The sequence below is a fragment of the Camelus dromedarius genome, chromosome 2 (genome assembly GCF_036321535.1).
Source record: "Camelus dromedarius isolate mCamDro1 chromosome 2, mCamDro1.pat, whole genome shotgun sequence".
In the NCBI taxonomy this organism is placed as follows: domain Eukaryota; kingdom Metazoa; phylum Chordata; class Mammalia; order Artiodactyla; family Camelidae; genus Camelus; species Camelus dromedarius.
Window position 1 is genome coordinate 120,939,257 of NC_087437.1, and position 14,956 is coordinate 120,954,212.

General features: G+C 64.1%; 1 protein-coding gene across 4 annotated transcripts; it reads left to right on the forward strand.

The window, feature by feature from the left end:
• The first annotated feature begins 3,053 nt into the window (after positions 1-3,053).
• On the forward strand, positions 3,054-13,000 carry AIRE (autoimmune regulator). Of its 4 annotated transcripts, none has more exons than XM_064476503.1 (14): positions 3,054-3,392; positions 3,900-4,074; positions 4,256-4,411; positions 4,762-4,836; positions 5,478-5,591; positions 6,318-6,460; positions 6,642-6,722; positions 7,616-7,731; positions 8,728-8,827; positions 9,379-9,561; positions 10,177-10,298; positions 10,436-10,586; positions 12,026-12,094; positions 12,667-13,000. In XM_064476503.1, exons 1-14 carry the CDS (start codon positions 3,243-3,245, stop codon positions 12,745-12,747), a joined length of 1,716 nt encoding a protein of 571 aa, XP_064332573.1. In that variant the 5' UTR covers positions 3,054-3,242; the 3' UTR covers positions 12,748-13,000. The 4 variants fall into 4 exon arrangements, with proteins under 4 accessions (XP_064332573.1, XP_064332575.1, XP_064332577.1 ...); XM_064476505.1 differs by having other exon boundaries at positions 7,619-7,731; XM_064476507.1 differs by having other exon boundaries at positions 3,258-3,392; positions 3,776-4,074.
• Positions 13,001-14,956: the final 1,956 nt, after the last annotated feature.

Consider the following 14,956-nt stretch of genomic DNA (forward strand, 5'->3'; position numbering starts at 1 on the left):
ACTGAAGGCCTTTTTCGTCTGGCTTACTTCACTTGGTGTAGCGTTTTCCGGGCTCATGCACGTTGTTGCATGATGGACCTCACTTCATCCATTCTTCTGTCGATGGACATTGGGCTGTTCCCACCCTTTGGCTGTTGTGAATAGCGCTGCCATAAACATTCATGTACCACTTCTTGTTTGAGTACCTGTCTTCAATTCTTCTGGGTGCACACCTGGGAGTGGAATTGCTGGGTCACACGGGAACTGCGCTTACCTCATCGAGGAGACACCAAGCGTTCTCCCAGCATCACTCCCACCACCAGAGTGTGAGGGTCCCCGCTTCCCTGCATCTCCTGACGCTGACGCTGATGCTTGTCATTGCCTGTGTTTTGCTAATAGCCATCCTAGTGGGTGCGAAGTGTTACCTCACTTGCTGATATTTTGCATTTTCCTAATGATTAATGATGTTGAGCATCTTTTCTTGGGGAAACTGCGGTCTGGAGAGGGTCACACACCCAGCTGGAGGACAAGAGGGTGCTAAAGTCCTGGTAGAGAGTCACTGAGAGACACCCGCTCCGAGCCCCACCCCCGGGAGGTCCTCAGGGGCAGGCCCAGAGCCTCTCCTGCCCTGCTCCTCCAGCTGAGGCCTGGGCTGGCGTTCCGAGGCCCCCCGAGGTCATGCCGGCTCAGGACTCCTGACCCCTGGGAACCCAGCCCCTTCAGGGGAGCCACACAGACTGAAGCAAAAGTGTCCACGCTTCCTTGAGGGGTCAGGAGCCAGCAGCCAAGGGGCAGGGCCCCTCCAGCCCTCACCCTGACACTGTGGCCTCGCCCCCCCCCCCCCCCGGAGCACTTCCCACAGAAAGCACTTCCTCCTCCTTCTAAGCTGGTGATGCCTGCCACGACCTGGGCACCGAGGGGTGTCCTGAGTGCTGAGATCTTGGACCTGGGCACCATTCATCCAAGGCCATTTTCTAGCTTTGTGACTTTGGTCAAGCTCCTTAATCTCTCTGTGCCTTAGTCTCCCCATCTGTAGGTTGGGGGTGATAGTAATGCTGACCCAACAGGGCAGTTCTGAGATTAAGTGAGTGCAGTTGCCAAGTACTCAGAACAGGGCCCGGTGCGTGGTGGGGTCTGGTATGTAAAACCACCACGCGGCAGGAAGAGCTACTGGCAGGCGAGGACAGAGGCTCTGAGATGGCACTGCCAAGGGGCAGGCAAGTTGCTGCCCCGGTGCCTAGAGGAGCAGTTCAGGCTCAAGCCCCCCGAGGCAGTGACCTGGCTGGAGGCAGCACTGGCCCTCACCCTGGCCGCTGTGATCGCGGGCCACCTCCACACATCCCCCGCTCCAGGTCGCCTGCAGGTAAGGGCTGCCTGGAAACCCCCGGGGTGATGGAAAGTCCGGAACTCTACAGGAGCCTGTTTGCTAATCTCCAAGAAAGAGGCTGAGTGATGTCCACAGCGGCCAGGCCTGCCTGACGACCTGGGGAATCCTGTGAGGGGATGAGGCTTTAGGAAAGTGAAGTGCAGACTTCCATTTTCTCAGCAGTTTTCACTTCCCTTGAGCAGTTGGCTTGTGGCTAAGGTGTCCCTCTCCCGCCCCCGATGACCACTCAGCCCCCAGGGAGAAAATGCACCGGGTGCAGGGTGACGCTGGGTGATGCCAAAGGACCCAGGGGCTCTGGGCAGGCCACCTCCGAGGCCAGAAGCATGGCTCCCTGGTCCCCTGGGAGCCTCTGTGTGAATCTGGGGACCAGCTGGCCCAGCGGGTGTCATTAGTGGTGACAGGAAGTGACCAGGAGACCGGGAGCCCAGAGAACTCAGGAATCCCACCGGCGCTGAGTGTAGGGCTGACTTCGGTTCACGCTTTCACGTTTTAACAGTAGATACACATGCAGGAGAGAACAGGGAAGGCGGGTTGCAGCTGCTGGGCCCTGGGCGGGGAGAGGACACACGTCTCAGCTGTGAAGGCCCCCTCCTCCTGATGCGGGAGCCCTGCCTTGGTTTCCCCATCTCCAGGCCTGGGCCACTGACGGTTCAGTGCTGAGCACTGGGACTGTGGGGAGCAAGCCTGCGGTGGGGGGTGGGAGGCGGAGACATGAGGTCCATTGGCCCCCACCCGGTGGAGGGGGCACTGGCGAGGGCTGTGGGGGTTGTTATCTCAGGGACCAGGACCTGAGTGTGGAGCTCTCTGGCAACTCAGGGTCAGAACAGGCTGGTTCTCTGGTAGAATGTTCTGGGGACTGACACAGGAGCAGGGCCCTGGCACAGCCCACCTCTGGGGCGCCGGCTGCAGTGTTGAGGGTGGCAGCTGTGGACATGTGGGACTTGGGGACCATTCCTGCCTGTCCTGCCTGCACGTTCCACAGACACGCGGGGGGGCCTCCCTGGGCTGTGAGCCAGACAAAGACAGGCTCCCACAGCGCATACTCAGGCCTGTCTGCCCACGGGGTCAGCCGCCTTCTAGAAGCTTTATTTTCTAAAACATCTGGAGGAAGTCGGGGGTGGGCTGCTGCTGGGGACTCCCAGTGGAATGTGCTCATTTTAAAAATGAGAGGACTGAGGCTCAGAGAAGGAAAGCAACTGCCCGGCATCACCCAGCCTCCAAGTGATGCCCAGAGCTGATCGCGCTGACGCGCGCTAGTCCTAGCCCAGGTCCTCCACCAGGCAGGCACCCCTCCACCTGACCCCGCCGACAGCCCCCGTCTTGGGACCCCTGAGCAGCTGCTGTGGCGGCAGTAGTGTCCCGGCCTCTCGGAGCTGCCCCTCTGGCGCCTGAGGCCGGGCCCCGGGTGAGGTGAGGGGTGCCTGTCCTGGCTTTTCCCCATTTGAACAAGGCCCTGTGGGATGCGAGCCAGAACCGCATGTACGGAATTGAGTCGGGTCAGGCCCCATTCCAGAAGCTTCTTTACCAAGAAAAGAAAAGCCAACAGCCTCCGGCCGGTGCAGACGCGGGCTGGCGGGAGGATGGGGCCGTCTCGCGCTCAGTCACAGGGAAGTTTCCGTCCCCGCCCGGGAGGAAGCGCCCTGCGCCCTGATTGGCTCGGGCTGCGCGGCGCTCGCCCGCTCCAGGGACAGCCCGGTATAACAGGCGCGGCCGCGCTCGGCCCCGCCGGGCCGGCTCCTCCTTCCCGGCCAGGTGTGCCCGGCGGCCTGGGGGAGGCAGACACGGCCCAGACACCCCGCAAGTCCGGCGGCACCCAGAGGCAGCGGGATCCCAGGCGGGGAGAGGGGGCCCCAGCCCCGCGTCCCCGGGCCCCGCGATGGCGGGCGAGGCCCGGGCCGGTGGGGACGCGGCGCTGCGCCGCCTTCTGAGGCTGCACCGCACGGAGATCGCCGTGGCCGTGGACAGTGCCTTCCCGCTGCTGCACGCGCTGGCAGACCACGACGTGGTCCCGGAGGACAAGTTCCAGGTGGGTCCCGTAGCAGACCGGAAACTCCAGAAACGCGCGGGTAGTCTCCCCGCCCCAGCGCCAGATGGACCCTCCCCGCCCGGGGCCCCTCCCCTCCCCTCCCCTCCCCGCTCTCCCGCCCCCAACGCCCCTCCCCGCCCCCAAGCCCCAGCGCCCGGGGTATGGTCCCTGCCCCCAAGGCTGCAGCCCACCCATGCCCCACCCACCAGCCCAGTGAATGGTCTCCAGGACTTGTTACGGCGCCCAACCCCCAACTCCCCCAGATCCCCAGTGCCCCTTCTGAACCCTCCCCAAGCCTCCCTCCAAGCTGAGCAGAGTCCCTTACAATGAATTCCAGGTGCCCCCCCCCGCCTCACCCCAGCACCCCTATTCCATCCCCACAGGGGCCCCAAGCCAAGGGGATGGACATAGGTGCCCAGGTCTCCAGCCGGTCCCACAGTGGAGGCGGCAGGAAAAGGGATGCCAGGGAAGGGCAAGGCCGGGACCTCATTCCCACCATTGCTTCAGGAGACACTGCAATTGAGAGAGAAGGAGGGCTGCCCACAGGCCTTCCACGCGCTCCTCTCATGGCTCCTGACCCAGGATGCGGCAGCCATCCTGGATTTCTGGAGGGTTCTTTTCAAGGACTACAACCTGGAGAGATATGCCCGGCTGCAGCCCATCCTAGACAGCTTCCCCAAAGGTGGGGCGCTGGGGGCCGGGGCGGCGGGAACATCCCTGGGCCCTGCTGGACTGTGAGAGGGAAGGGATGCGGTGTTTTGGAAGCCCCTGGACATCACCCAGACCGTCGTCGTGGGTTCTAAGAGGCAAAGGGCTGAGGCCTCACCTGCCTGAATAGGGAGTCAGTTCTGCACGCCCTGCAGATGTGGACCTCAGCCAGTCCCGGAAGGGGAGGAAGCACCCGGCCGGCCCCAAGGCCACTGCACTGCTGCCTAGGCCCCCCAGCAAGAGGAAGGCCCTGGAAGAACCACGGGCAGCCCCGCCAGCAGCCCTGTCCCCGAGGGGCACCTCCAGTCCAGGTACCCAATTTGATCCCCCAGGGAACTGGACATCTCCTGACCATACCCCCTTCCCTGACCAGCTCCAGGGGCATCTGTCCCTCCTGCCTGGCCCAGAGCCAGCCTGGGAGGGGTCCATCTTGGTACTTGGAGGGCACCCTGGATGAGCCCGGCAGCCCTTGTTGTCCCCAGGCCCTGTGAGCAGCCAGGTGGGTGGCCTTCCTTTTCCCTGACGTGGACACCGAGCCCGGAGTCTGGAGTCTGGAGTCCGGGAGGCACCACCCTGGCGCTTTCCCTGCACTCCCAGCTTTGGCCCCAGCAGGCAGAGGAGGGCCAGCTGTCCTGCTCCCTGCTCCCCACTCCCCTTGCAGGCTCCCAAGCCAAGGCCAAGCCAGCCAAGAAGCTGGAGAGCAGCGCGGAGCCACAGCGCCTCCCATTGGGCAACGGTGAGCCAGGCCCAGGTCGAGGGTCAGGGGCCTGTCCTGGGAGCTGGGACCCTGCTGGCCTGTTGTCTCACCTGGGAAAGAGGGGACACCTGGGGTCACCCTGCCTGTGCCCATCTGAGTGCTCCAGTCTTCAGAGCCAGCTCAGACTCTGCTTCCTCCAGAGAATCCTCCCTGGTCCCTCGGGAGACACAACCTGGCCTTTTTCTGTCCCCTCATTGCCACAGGACATGGGACCCTAGAGACCCTGTCCAGTCACCTGGTACTGAGCTCAGGGCAGACCCCGAGAACTCTACTTTCCTCCCAGCACAACCCAGGGCCACATGCCAGCGTCCCCCCCTTCACTCCTGCCCGCTGTGCCCAGTCGGTCACACACCACACCACGTACCTCACACCGCACACACTAGACCACACCATATACACGTGTGCACGCATGCACACACACACACACACCTTGGCCTGTCTTTACACTTAGACGTGGACTGTCTGTCTGTCTCTGTCTGTGTTTTGAAGGGCTGGGCCCCCTCCCCAGCCTACCCTGGGTGGAAGGAAAGATGAATTCTGCCACCCAGATGCCCTCACCACCCCCCAGTCCATCTTCCCAATTCATGACCCCCACCCCCATTTGATGCTCCCTTCCCCAGGAATTCAGACCATGTCCACCTCAGTCCAGAGAGCCATGGCTGTGTCGTCTGGGGACGTCCCGGGAGCCCGCGGCGCCGTGGAGGGCATCCTCATCCAGCAGGTGTTTGAGTCAGGTAGACACGATGGGGAGGGGCTGCCGGGGGTCCCCATCCCCCCAAAGCTCCCTGGTAGCTCCAGAGCAGCTGGGACAGGGACAGGCTGCTTGGGTCTCCCACCCTAGACTGCTCCTCCCCCACCCACCCCTGCATCACCCCATCCTCTACTCTCTGCACTGGGCACCCACCGGGGACACCGAAGACACTGGGAGCAGATGTGGGTTCCACCAGGGACGGTCCCAAGGACCCTGTAGTAGTTTCCTAGAGCTGTTATGAGCAATTGCCATAAACTGAGTGGCTTAAAGCAATAGCAGTCCCAAAACTGAGGTGTGGGCAGGGCCACACTCGCTCCCTTGGGAGGCTCTAGGGCAGACTCGGCCCCACCTCTCCCAACTCACGGTGCTGCCGGCAGCCCTGGTGCCCTGGCTTGTGGTCACATCCCTCCAGCCTCTGCCCCCGTCATCCCAGGGACTCCTCCCCAGGTCTCTCTGTGTCCTCTTCAGAGTCCGGCGTGAGCCCATCTTAACTAGCTACACCTGCAAAGACCCTACTTCCAAATAAGGCCGCATTCTGAGACTCCAAGTGGACATGAATTTGGGGGACACGCTCTCCCCAGCAGAGAATCTCTCCTGTGTCCAGGGTCCCGGCCCCAGAGCTGTTGGGGGGCGCGGGTGTGTAGGGCGTAGGGGAGGCACAGCCAGCGTGGAGCCCACGGGCCTCCCTGCAGTCAGCATCTCCTCCCAGGTGGCTCCAAGAAGTGTGTCCAGGTTGGGGGGCAGTTCTACACCCCCAGCAAGCTCGAAGGCCCCGGCGGGGGGAAGAACAAGACCCGCAGCGGTGGCCTGAAGACCCTGGTCCCAGCCAAGGGGACCCAGGCTGCTGCCCCCGTAAGCGCTGCCCCCACTGCCCCTGGGGAGGCCTGGCCCTTGGTCCCTCTCCTCCAGCACCCACGGGGTGGCAGCGTCACCTCCAGGCAGGAGCTCTGCTGGAGGGCTGGGGGCTGCACTGAGGGGCCCTCCTGCCCGGACTGCGTCCCCTGTTGGCGACCCTCCCTCTTTTCCCTTGAAGGGTGGAGGCGATTCAAGGGCAGGCCCGCGGGACAGGGCCCTGGGCCTCCCTGCCCTCCTCGGCGAGCCCCAGCTCCACCAGGTAACACCCAGGCCATCCCCACGGTCCTGAGCGTGCTTTTTGCTGCTTCTCCAGGGCCCTCGCTCCAGTGACTGAGGACAGAGGCTAGGCTTCTGTTCACAGGGTGGCGCGCTCTTTTTTAATAGCAGTTTTTTCTGATAATGAACAACTGTAAGCATTCACACGAGTAGAGCAGGCGAGTTCCCCTGGGCTTTTAAAACCACGGCGTTCGGTCCGCGTGCCGGTTGGGCATCTGGGTGGGACGGTGGCCCCTGCCTGGAGCCCAGAGCCAGGAACCCAACCTCTTGGGCTCTCCGCACCGCTTCTGAATGAGGCGGAACTGGCCACAGATCCCGACGCCCCTGCCAGGGGCTATGCTGGGCCCCGGGCATCCAGGAACGAGCGAGACCCGTGCCTGCCTCCAGGAGCTCACTGGCTGATGGGGCCCTGGGCGGTTGTGACAATGAGTGTGCCCACTGCTGTGTGGGGCTGCCCAGCCCTGCAGTCCCGGGGGGCTTCTGAAGGAGGTGGCAATCGGAAGGGCATGGCAGGTATCATCCAGGCAGGGGCGCAAGCAGTCCTCGGGCGGAGGGACAGCGGTGCTCAGGGCTGACAGGAAGGCTGCTGGGCGTGCCCCTCTGTTGTGCGTGGGAGTGAGGTGTGCAGTCTCGGGGCCACCTGGAGCACAGGCACCCACGAGAAACCAGGCTTTCTTAAGGACCGTTCTTCCCAAAAGGGATGGACCCAGGAGGTGTTTGGGGGTAGTCTCATGGGTGCAGGGGTCAGGAGGAGCCCCGGGGAGCAGGTGTTCAGGGTGGAATTTCAGGCACTGGCCAGCAGGGAGCAGGTGAGGGGACATGAGTGTCCCCAGCCCGGGCACCCCCCAGAGGCTGCCTGTCTCTTGCCTGCGTCAGAAGAACGAGGACGAGTGTGCGGCGTGCCGGGACGGCGGGGAGCTGATCTGCTGTGACGGCTGCCCCCGCGCCTTCCACCTGGCCTGCCTGTCACCGCCGCTCAGAGAAGTCCCCAGGTGAGCCTGGCACCCAGGCTGCCCCACCCGGCTCCTCCACCCGCTGACCCTGAGGGGGAGGCCGCCCAGAAGTCTCTCGGCTCCACAGATGCGCAAGGAGGCCCACCTGGGCAGGGCCTGGGTTCAGGTCACTGGGCAGTGGGGCTGGGGCCCGGGATCTTCCCACCCCACCTCCCTGCGTGGCCGCACTGTCTTCCCAGCCTGGTCAGCAGGGCCCCGGAGGGCGGCCAAGCAGAATGGAGGCCCGGGCCAAGGTGTGGCCATCCCGCCCCATCTCACCCCTCTCCCCAGCCCTAAGAAAAGTCTGACTCCACGTTGGGTGGGGGAGCTCAGAGGCCACAGATCTTCCCCTACAAGGGCCAGTGGGTGTCCACCCTGGGCCCAGTGCAAGGCCTCCTGACTCTACCTCCCATGCCCCTGACCTCTACCTCCCCAGGTCAGGGCAGTCTGGTCTGCTGGGTGGAGCGCCGGGTGGGCCTCCTAGTCCAAGCCCTGCCCGCTCCCTGCCTGACCTTGACCAGGTCCCATCCCTCTGTGCTGAAACAAGGGGGTTTGGCCGGGGTCAGCCCTCAGCTCCCATTCTGCTGGGCACCATCCCCCTATGGAAACGAGGGTGGGTCCCAGGGATACAAGCAGCCCAGCCCAGGGAGGCCCAGCCGCAGGGCAAGGCCCATGAGAGCCAGGCACGGGCCACTGCCGGTTACTGGGGGTCAGGAATTCTGGAGGCTCATCAGAGAAGCACTCGGGACAGGCCACGCTGGCGAAGGACACCCCACCGGGGGTAACGTCCCGGCCTCCTTGGCTCTCCTGCTGACTGGCTGAGCAGGCCCTTTCACTGCGGCTCTGCCCACTTCCCTGCTGGGCCTCGGTTTCCCTACTTGTGAAGGGAAAAGGTGACCTGAAGGAGCCTCAGGCCTCCCCTGTGTTGTGGGCTGGGGAGTCCACTGTCCCCTCTGCCCTGCCCCGCATGTCTCTGGCTGGTGACAACACAAACAGTGGGACCTGGAGGTGCTCCAGCTGCCTCCACGGGACAGCCCAGCAGGACCTGCCCCGGACCGAGGAGCCCCGGCCCCAGGAGCCGCCCGCAGCGACCCAGGTATGCCAGGCCTGCTCCCAGGCCCCTGCCCCCCCGGTGCCCTGCCTCCCGGCCACTCCCGCCCCAGCGGAGAGCCCTCGCCCTGGCTGGTCTACATCAGTTTGACTTTCTCCTGTGGGGCTGAGGAGGCACCGGGCCCTGGGGAGTGGCCCTGACAACGGCCCTGTTTCCCAGTACTCCGGTCTTGGGGATCTCAGCTCTGTCACCCCATACTGGACTCATTTTGACCACTTATCATACTCTCCAAAAATGTTCTACACATTCTATTGCCACAAAACCATGAAGGATATGGCACGTGCCCCAGTATACGCCGCGTGCTCACCCTGACAGGCTGTGAGGGCCACAGGGCTCCTGTATTTAGATGGGGAAAGGGTCAGGGACCTTGCTGGGGGCCACAGAGCCAGGAACTGCACCTGGGTGTTTCCCAGCCAGCGTGGGGCTCCTTCCACAACTCCAGCCCCTGGTTCCCAGGGTCCTGTTGGTCGTTAACTCCTGGGTGGTGCCAGGCAAGTCCCCTGTGGCCCCTCTGAGCACTGACCCTTTGGTTCCAGGTCCTCCTGGGACTGAGGTCAGCAGGAGAGGAGGCAAGGGGACTGCCCAGGGAGCCCCCGGATGGAGTGGATACTGCTGTCACCTACAAGCATGTGCTGGTCCCACCTTCTGCAGCCCCCCTGCCTCTGCTGGATCCCTCGGCCCTGCGCCCCCTACTGTGTGTGGGCCCTGAGGAGCAGCAGGTGAGGGGGTGCTGGGGTCGGGTGGCTGTCTTCAGGGAGCTGAGGGTCCACAGGTGCAGCCAGGCTAACCTGAAATAGGAGAGTGATACACCAGCGGGTAGGAGGTAGGAGTCGGGGGTGGGTCAGGGGTCAGGGGTCAGGGCTGGGGGGAGGCCCCTGCCAGGAGCAGCCACGCTGGTCACTGGGAGAGCGGTGGGTCCTAGAACAAGGTGGGGGCTCTGAGGGCCAAGGGGAGGGGGAGGGGGCTTCAGGAAGGATTCCAGTGGGGGTGACCATTCTCTCACCACACCCCCTCACTAAGGCAGAAGCCCCAGGTCTCCCAGCCCCTCTTGCTTCCTCTGGAGTGGAGCCCTTTCTGGGACCCCTTGACCAGCCCTGAAGGCGGTCTGAGCCCACCAAGGGGGACCGAGGTCGGGGCCCCTGGTGTCTACAAGCAGCAGCTGAAGGGTGCTGGGGTGCCCTTAACCTCCCCAGGCCAGGATCCTGAAACCTCGCCCCCCACGCTCTGCGTGCCCCTCCCTTAGTTCAACCCCGTCGGGGTCCGGCCCCCTGGGGCCGAAGGCGCGGGTCGGCCCTCCCCCTGACCCGGGTCACCCCGCCGTGGTCTGTCCGCAGGGCGCAGTGCCCGGAGCTCGGTGCGGCGTGTGCCTGGACGGCGCGGACACCCTGCGGTGCGCACAGTGCGCCGCCGCCTTCCACTGGCGCTGCCACTTCCCCGCCGGCGTGGCCCGGCCCGGGTGAGTGCCCGGGGTCCGAGGAGCGGGAGCGCGGGGGCGGGCCGGCGCCCCCCACGGCTCTGCGAGACCCCCCACCCCCTCCCTCCGCGGGCGCTCGGGCAGCCTCGCAGCCTTGCAGCCTCTCCTCCGCTCGCCAGGGCCGCCCTGCGCTGCAGATCCTGCTCGGGAGACCTCGCCCAGGCCCTGGCCCCGGCGGAGGGGGCGTCCGCCGCGAGCCCCGCCCCGAGTCCTGCCCGCCCGGTTCCTGGGACCCCCAAGCTCAGCGATGCCGCCGGCCCTGGGGCGCAGGTGAGGTGGCTGAGGGTCTGGGGAGCACGTCTCCAGGGGAGGCTCCGGGCTCCAGCTTGGCGGGTGTGCGCTCTGTTTCCTGCCCATGTGTTCGTTGTGTATATACAATATTTTTGTTTAAATCGACTCGGTTTGACAACTTATATCTACTTAAAAAGGAAACCTTCCTGAGCAATAGTGTCTACGACCGTCTCTGGTTGGATGCAGGCCTGTCTCACAATTAACCCAGGCCCGGAGCTCCCCTAACCCTCCAGTACCCCCTACCCCCAGGTCCCCTGAGCCCCTCCCACAGCCCCTCCCACAGCCCCGGCCGGAGTGCCCTGCGCAGAGAGCGCGTCCTGGGGGTGAGGGTTGGGCAGGGGAGAGCGGGAAGGATGCTCCACTCCAGATATTAACCATCCTGACCCCAGTCCTCCAGCAGCCTTGGGCCCCGGGGACCTCTGGGCGGAGCACTCCAGCCTCCTTTCCTGAGCAGCGGTCAGCTAGTCCGGGGCCCCCTCAGAACCGGAGGTTGGGGCTGGGCGGGGGGTGTCCGGTGTGGCTCCCGTTCCGAAGCCTCCGGAAGGTGGCGCTTCTTGCTTTCACAGCCTGCAGCAGGGGCCTGCCTGACCACATGCCCACCCCGCAGAATCCTGGGAGCGGGGCCAGGGTGGTGGTGTCCCGCCCAGCCTGCGGCCCATCCTACTTCTGGCTCTGCCTCATAGTCCCCTGTGCACTGTTGGTGACAGGGCGCCCCAGGCATTGAGCGTGAGGGCCACCAAGGCCCTGCCCGCGAGAGGGCTCACACCTGCAGGCATCCTTTTGGAAGCTCCCTCCTCATCCCAGCCTTCTGCACTGTGCGTGTGGAGCCCGCGCCCAGGGCTGGGGGCCCTTGAGGGGCTGGTGGGAGTCTTGGAATTGGGCAGCTTTTGAGCCCAGCAATTTCAGGTGGTTCCACTTAGTACAGGCTTCTCTCCATCCTAGCTGATGGGGCTGGGGGAGCGCCCATCCCTTGCCCTGGCCCCTTACTAAGGGCATGGGTGGCCCTGGCAGACTCGTCGGATGGCTGAAGGGCTGGGTCGCATCAGACATTTTGCTCTTGGGGCCTCAGAGTTCCCATCGGTGACAGGGTCCCTTCCGGCTGGTCCTTTCCCCAGAGTGGGTGGAGGCGGGCCAGCCTGAGGGCCTTGGGCCTCTACCTGCCAGGAGTGGCAGGGCCTTGGGAGGCAGCCCCGAACTCACTGATGCTCACTCTGCCTGGGTCTGCCTCTCCCACTCCCGTCCAGGGGGCTGGATGTTAGAATTCAGTTCGCAGGGGCTGGCCTGGAGAAGTACACAGCCTCCCGCCGCCCTGGGAGGGCCACTGCCCCCACATGCCTCTACAGGGAGTCCTGCCTCCGTGGGGATGTCCCCAGTACAGGTGTGGAAGTGGGGTAATTTCCTCCCTTTCCGGGTTCCAGGCGGGGGACGATCCTGCTGGTCATGAGCCGGTTCTGCACAGGGATGACTTGGAGTCCCTCCTGAGTGAGGTAACGCAGTGCCTGGCCGGGCTACACCTGCCCTCCCCGCTCCTTAGGGGGCCCCGCTGACTGTGGGGCCCTGTCCTGTGTGGTAGGCTGTGGGTGTGCAGGTTGCAGGCAGTGCAGGTGTCTTTAGAGACCCCAGGGCACAGGAAGGCCGGGGGTGACCAAGGTGCCAATATAGGTGGACAAAGGGGGCACCCCCGTTCTGTTGGAATATTGGGCATCCCTGTGGCTCCCGCATCCTGTTGGAGTGTCAGGCCCTGCACAGAGCTGGGCAGAGGGAGCGAAGGAGCTGGCCCTGCCAAGCCACCGGGGAAGAAGCCACCAAGGAGGCAGCACAGCGGTGGTGGCAGTGTCCTGGGCCCTGGGATGCTCGAAGGAGCACTGATGAGGAGTGCCCCCTGACCAGCACATCCTGTGGGGCCTCGGGCCTCGGTTTCCCCCACTCTGAATAGGAGGCTTGGGTTGGAGGGCACCTTCACATCTTGATGTTTATACTCAGGTGGCCCTGGAGGCCAGGGTGGGCCGGATGCGGACCCCTCCCCTAGAGAGGCCCCGCTCTCTCCTCTGTCCCACAGCACTCCTTTGACGGCATCCTGCAGTGGGCCATCCACAGCATGGCCCGCCCGCTGGCCGAGGCACCCACCTTCCCCTCCTGATCAGGGACTCCCGGCCTGCAGGCAGCATGGGAGGGGGAGGCGAAGCCCCAGAGCAGACCTCACCCTCACAGAGGCAGCGACTCTGCTCTGAAAGGGACAGAAGGGGACATGCTCCCTCACCTCTGGCAGCTGCCGGGTTAGGACTAGGAACTGAGTTCAAGTGCTGTTAACTCTCAGCTTGTCAACAGCCCTGTCTTGGCAGCACAAAGCCACAGTGTGCACTGAAATAAAAGTCACTTCTGTGTGCTCTCCAGTGGGGTGTGTTTGTTCTGGGGGGTCAGTGCCCCTGTGTTTCTGGTCCCTGTCGTGTAGGCTGAGCTAGCCGTAACGAGAAGAGAATGCCAAGCAGGAACCCCTGTGCCCCAGCCTCTGCCCCAGCACAGCCCTGGCTCCATGTGGTCCGGCCCCGCCCACCTCTGCCACCCACCACGTGCTCCCACCTCCTCTGTTCCTCAAACGGCCAAGCCCATCCACACCTCTGGGCCTTTGCACAGGCTGTTCCCTCTGCTCAGAGTTCCCTACACCCTGTGCTTCGCACATCTATTTTTTCATCCGTGAGATCTCAGTTCCAGTGTCACCTGCTCAGTCATTTATTCAGGAAACCTTTACTGTGGCTCTTCTAAGTGCTGAGCCTTGGGGTCCCAGAGGGACATTCCAGTGACAGATCACTCACCAGGGGAGGGTGTCCACAGACAGAAACAGGAAACAGGACGGGGTCAGGTGACAGGGGCATGGAGGGCTGGGTCGCCGTGGACGGCCCTGTGCTTATCCTTCTCTGCCCGCCACAGGAGACAGCCCATCAGAACTGAGTTCTTTCCTCACAGTGTCTGTCCCCCTGAGAACGGCCACCAGGGGGCCCAGCGCCCTATCCAGTCCTTGGCTGAGCTCCCAGGACCTGGCCCGGCTGCTGGGTCAGTGTTGGTGGAGAGATGGCTGGGCTGTTGTAGCCCCCCACCTGCAGGGACCCCATGGTAGAACACCCTGCCAGGTGGGGTCAGAGCCCTGGGGAGGGTGGGGAGTGGCCGCTGGCCCCGCTGTGTGGGGGCCCCAGCTCGGGACTCAGAGCCCTCAGGTTCCCAGGCTTTACCGGCTCATTCAGCCCCTCTGGAGACCCTCTGTGCTCAGCACATGTGAGGCAGCCCCTTGGGAGGGGCTGACCAACGCCCTCCGGTGGGGCGTAAGTGCCTCAGGCCACCAGGTCTAGCATTTGTTCAAACAGGGACCCACTGATGAGGACACGCCTGTCACATGAGCGAGCAGGCAGCTCTCCCATGCCCAGCTGGGCCAGGCGGGCAGCAGGGGGACAGATGGCAGTGGACAGCAGTGCCAGGAGGGACGCAGCAAGCATGGATGTGTGCGGAGCGGCCCAGATTGGCGGCTGGATCGTGTCTGTGGATAAGGAGGGATCCAGAGTGGGGGAGACCAGAGACAAGAATTGGGAAGGAGCACCCCAAGCTGGGTCCGCTGGGGCAGGGTGGGGGGTGATGGAGCAGGAGTCAGGGGACGGATGCCCGCTGACTCACAGCTGGGAGCCGCCTCTTCCCCACGGATCCTGGCTGCTGTCTCAGCCCCGGCCCCCCCCATAGGATGACGCAGGACTGGATGAAGTTTGCAGAAGCCGGTGGGGGCAACGTGGTGGTGGTGGGGCAACGTGGTGGAGGGTGACACAGTGGGGGTGACACGGGGGTGACCTAAGGGGTGACATAGTGGCAGTGACATGGTGAGGACCATGGCAGTGATGGGAGATTTGTTGGGGAGCTGGCCCAGGTGAACTCAGATGTCACAGACACCCTGCCCATCATTGTCCAGGGCCTCCTCTCAGCCACTGCAGCCTTGGCACCACTGGGTCTTGCCTTGGGTTCCCGGGGGTCTGGAGACCATCAGAACCCCTCTACAGACAGGCCCACGGAGGCCCTCCCCTGGGGCTAGGAGCTCCCACTGGTGACCCAGTGGCTTCCAGTACACCCCGTGTCACTCCTCACATTCAGGAAATGTCACTCAGGAGCAGTCCTGAGTCCCGTCCGTGGTCTGTGGTGTGCATGGAGGGATGGAGGAGGCTGGGGAGGAGCCGTGTGCCTGCATCCTCGGTCCTTCACTACCTGCCGCAGCCTGAGCTCGTAGGCACTGAGTTCATCCCGTGCTCTAAGCACAGTGGGTGATGGACCTGCTGTCCTGCAGCCCCTGGGCTTCTCTTTGCTTCTCGGGAGCT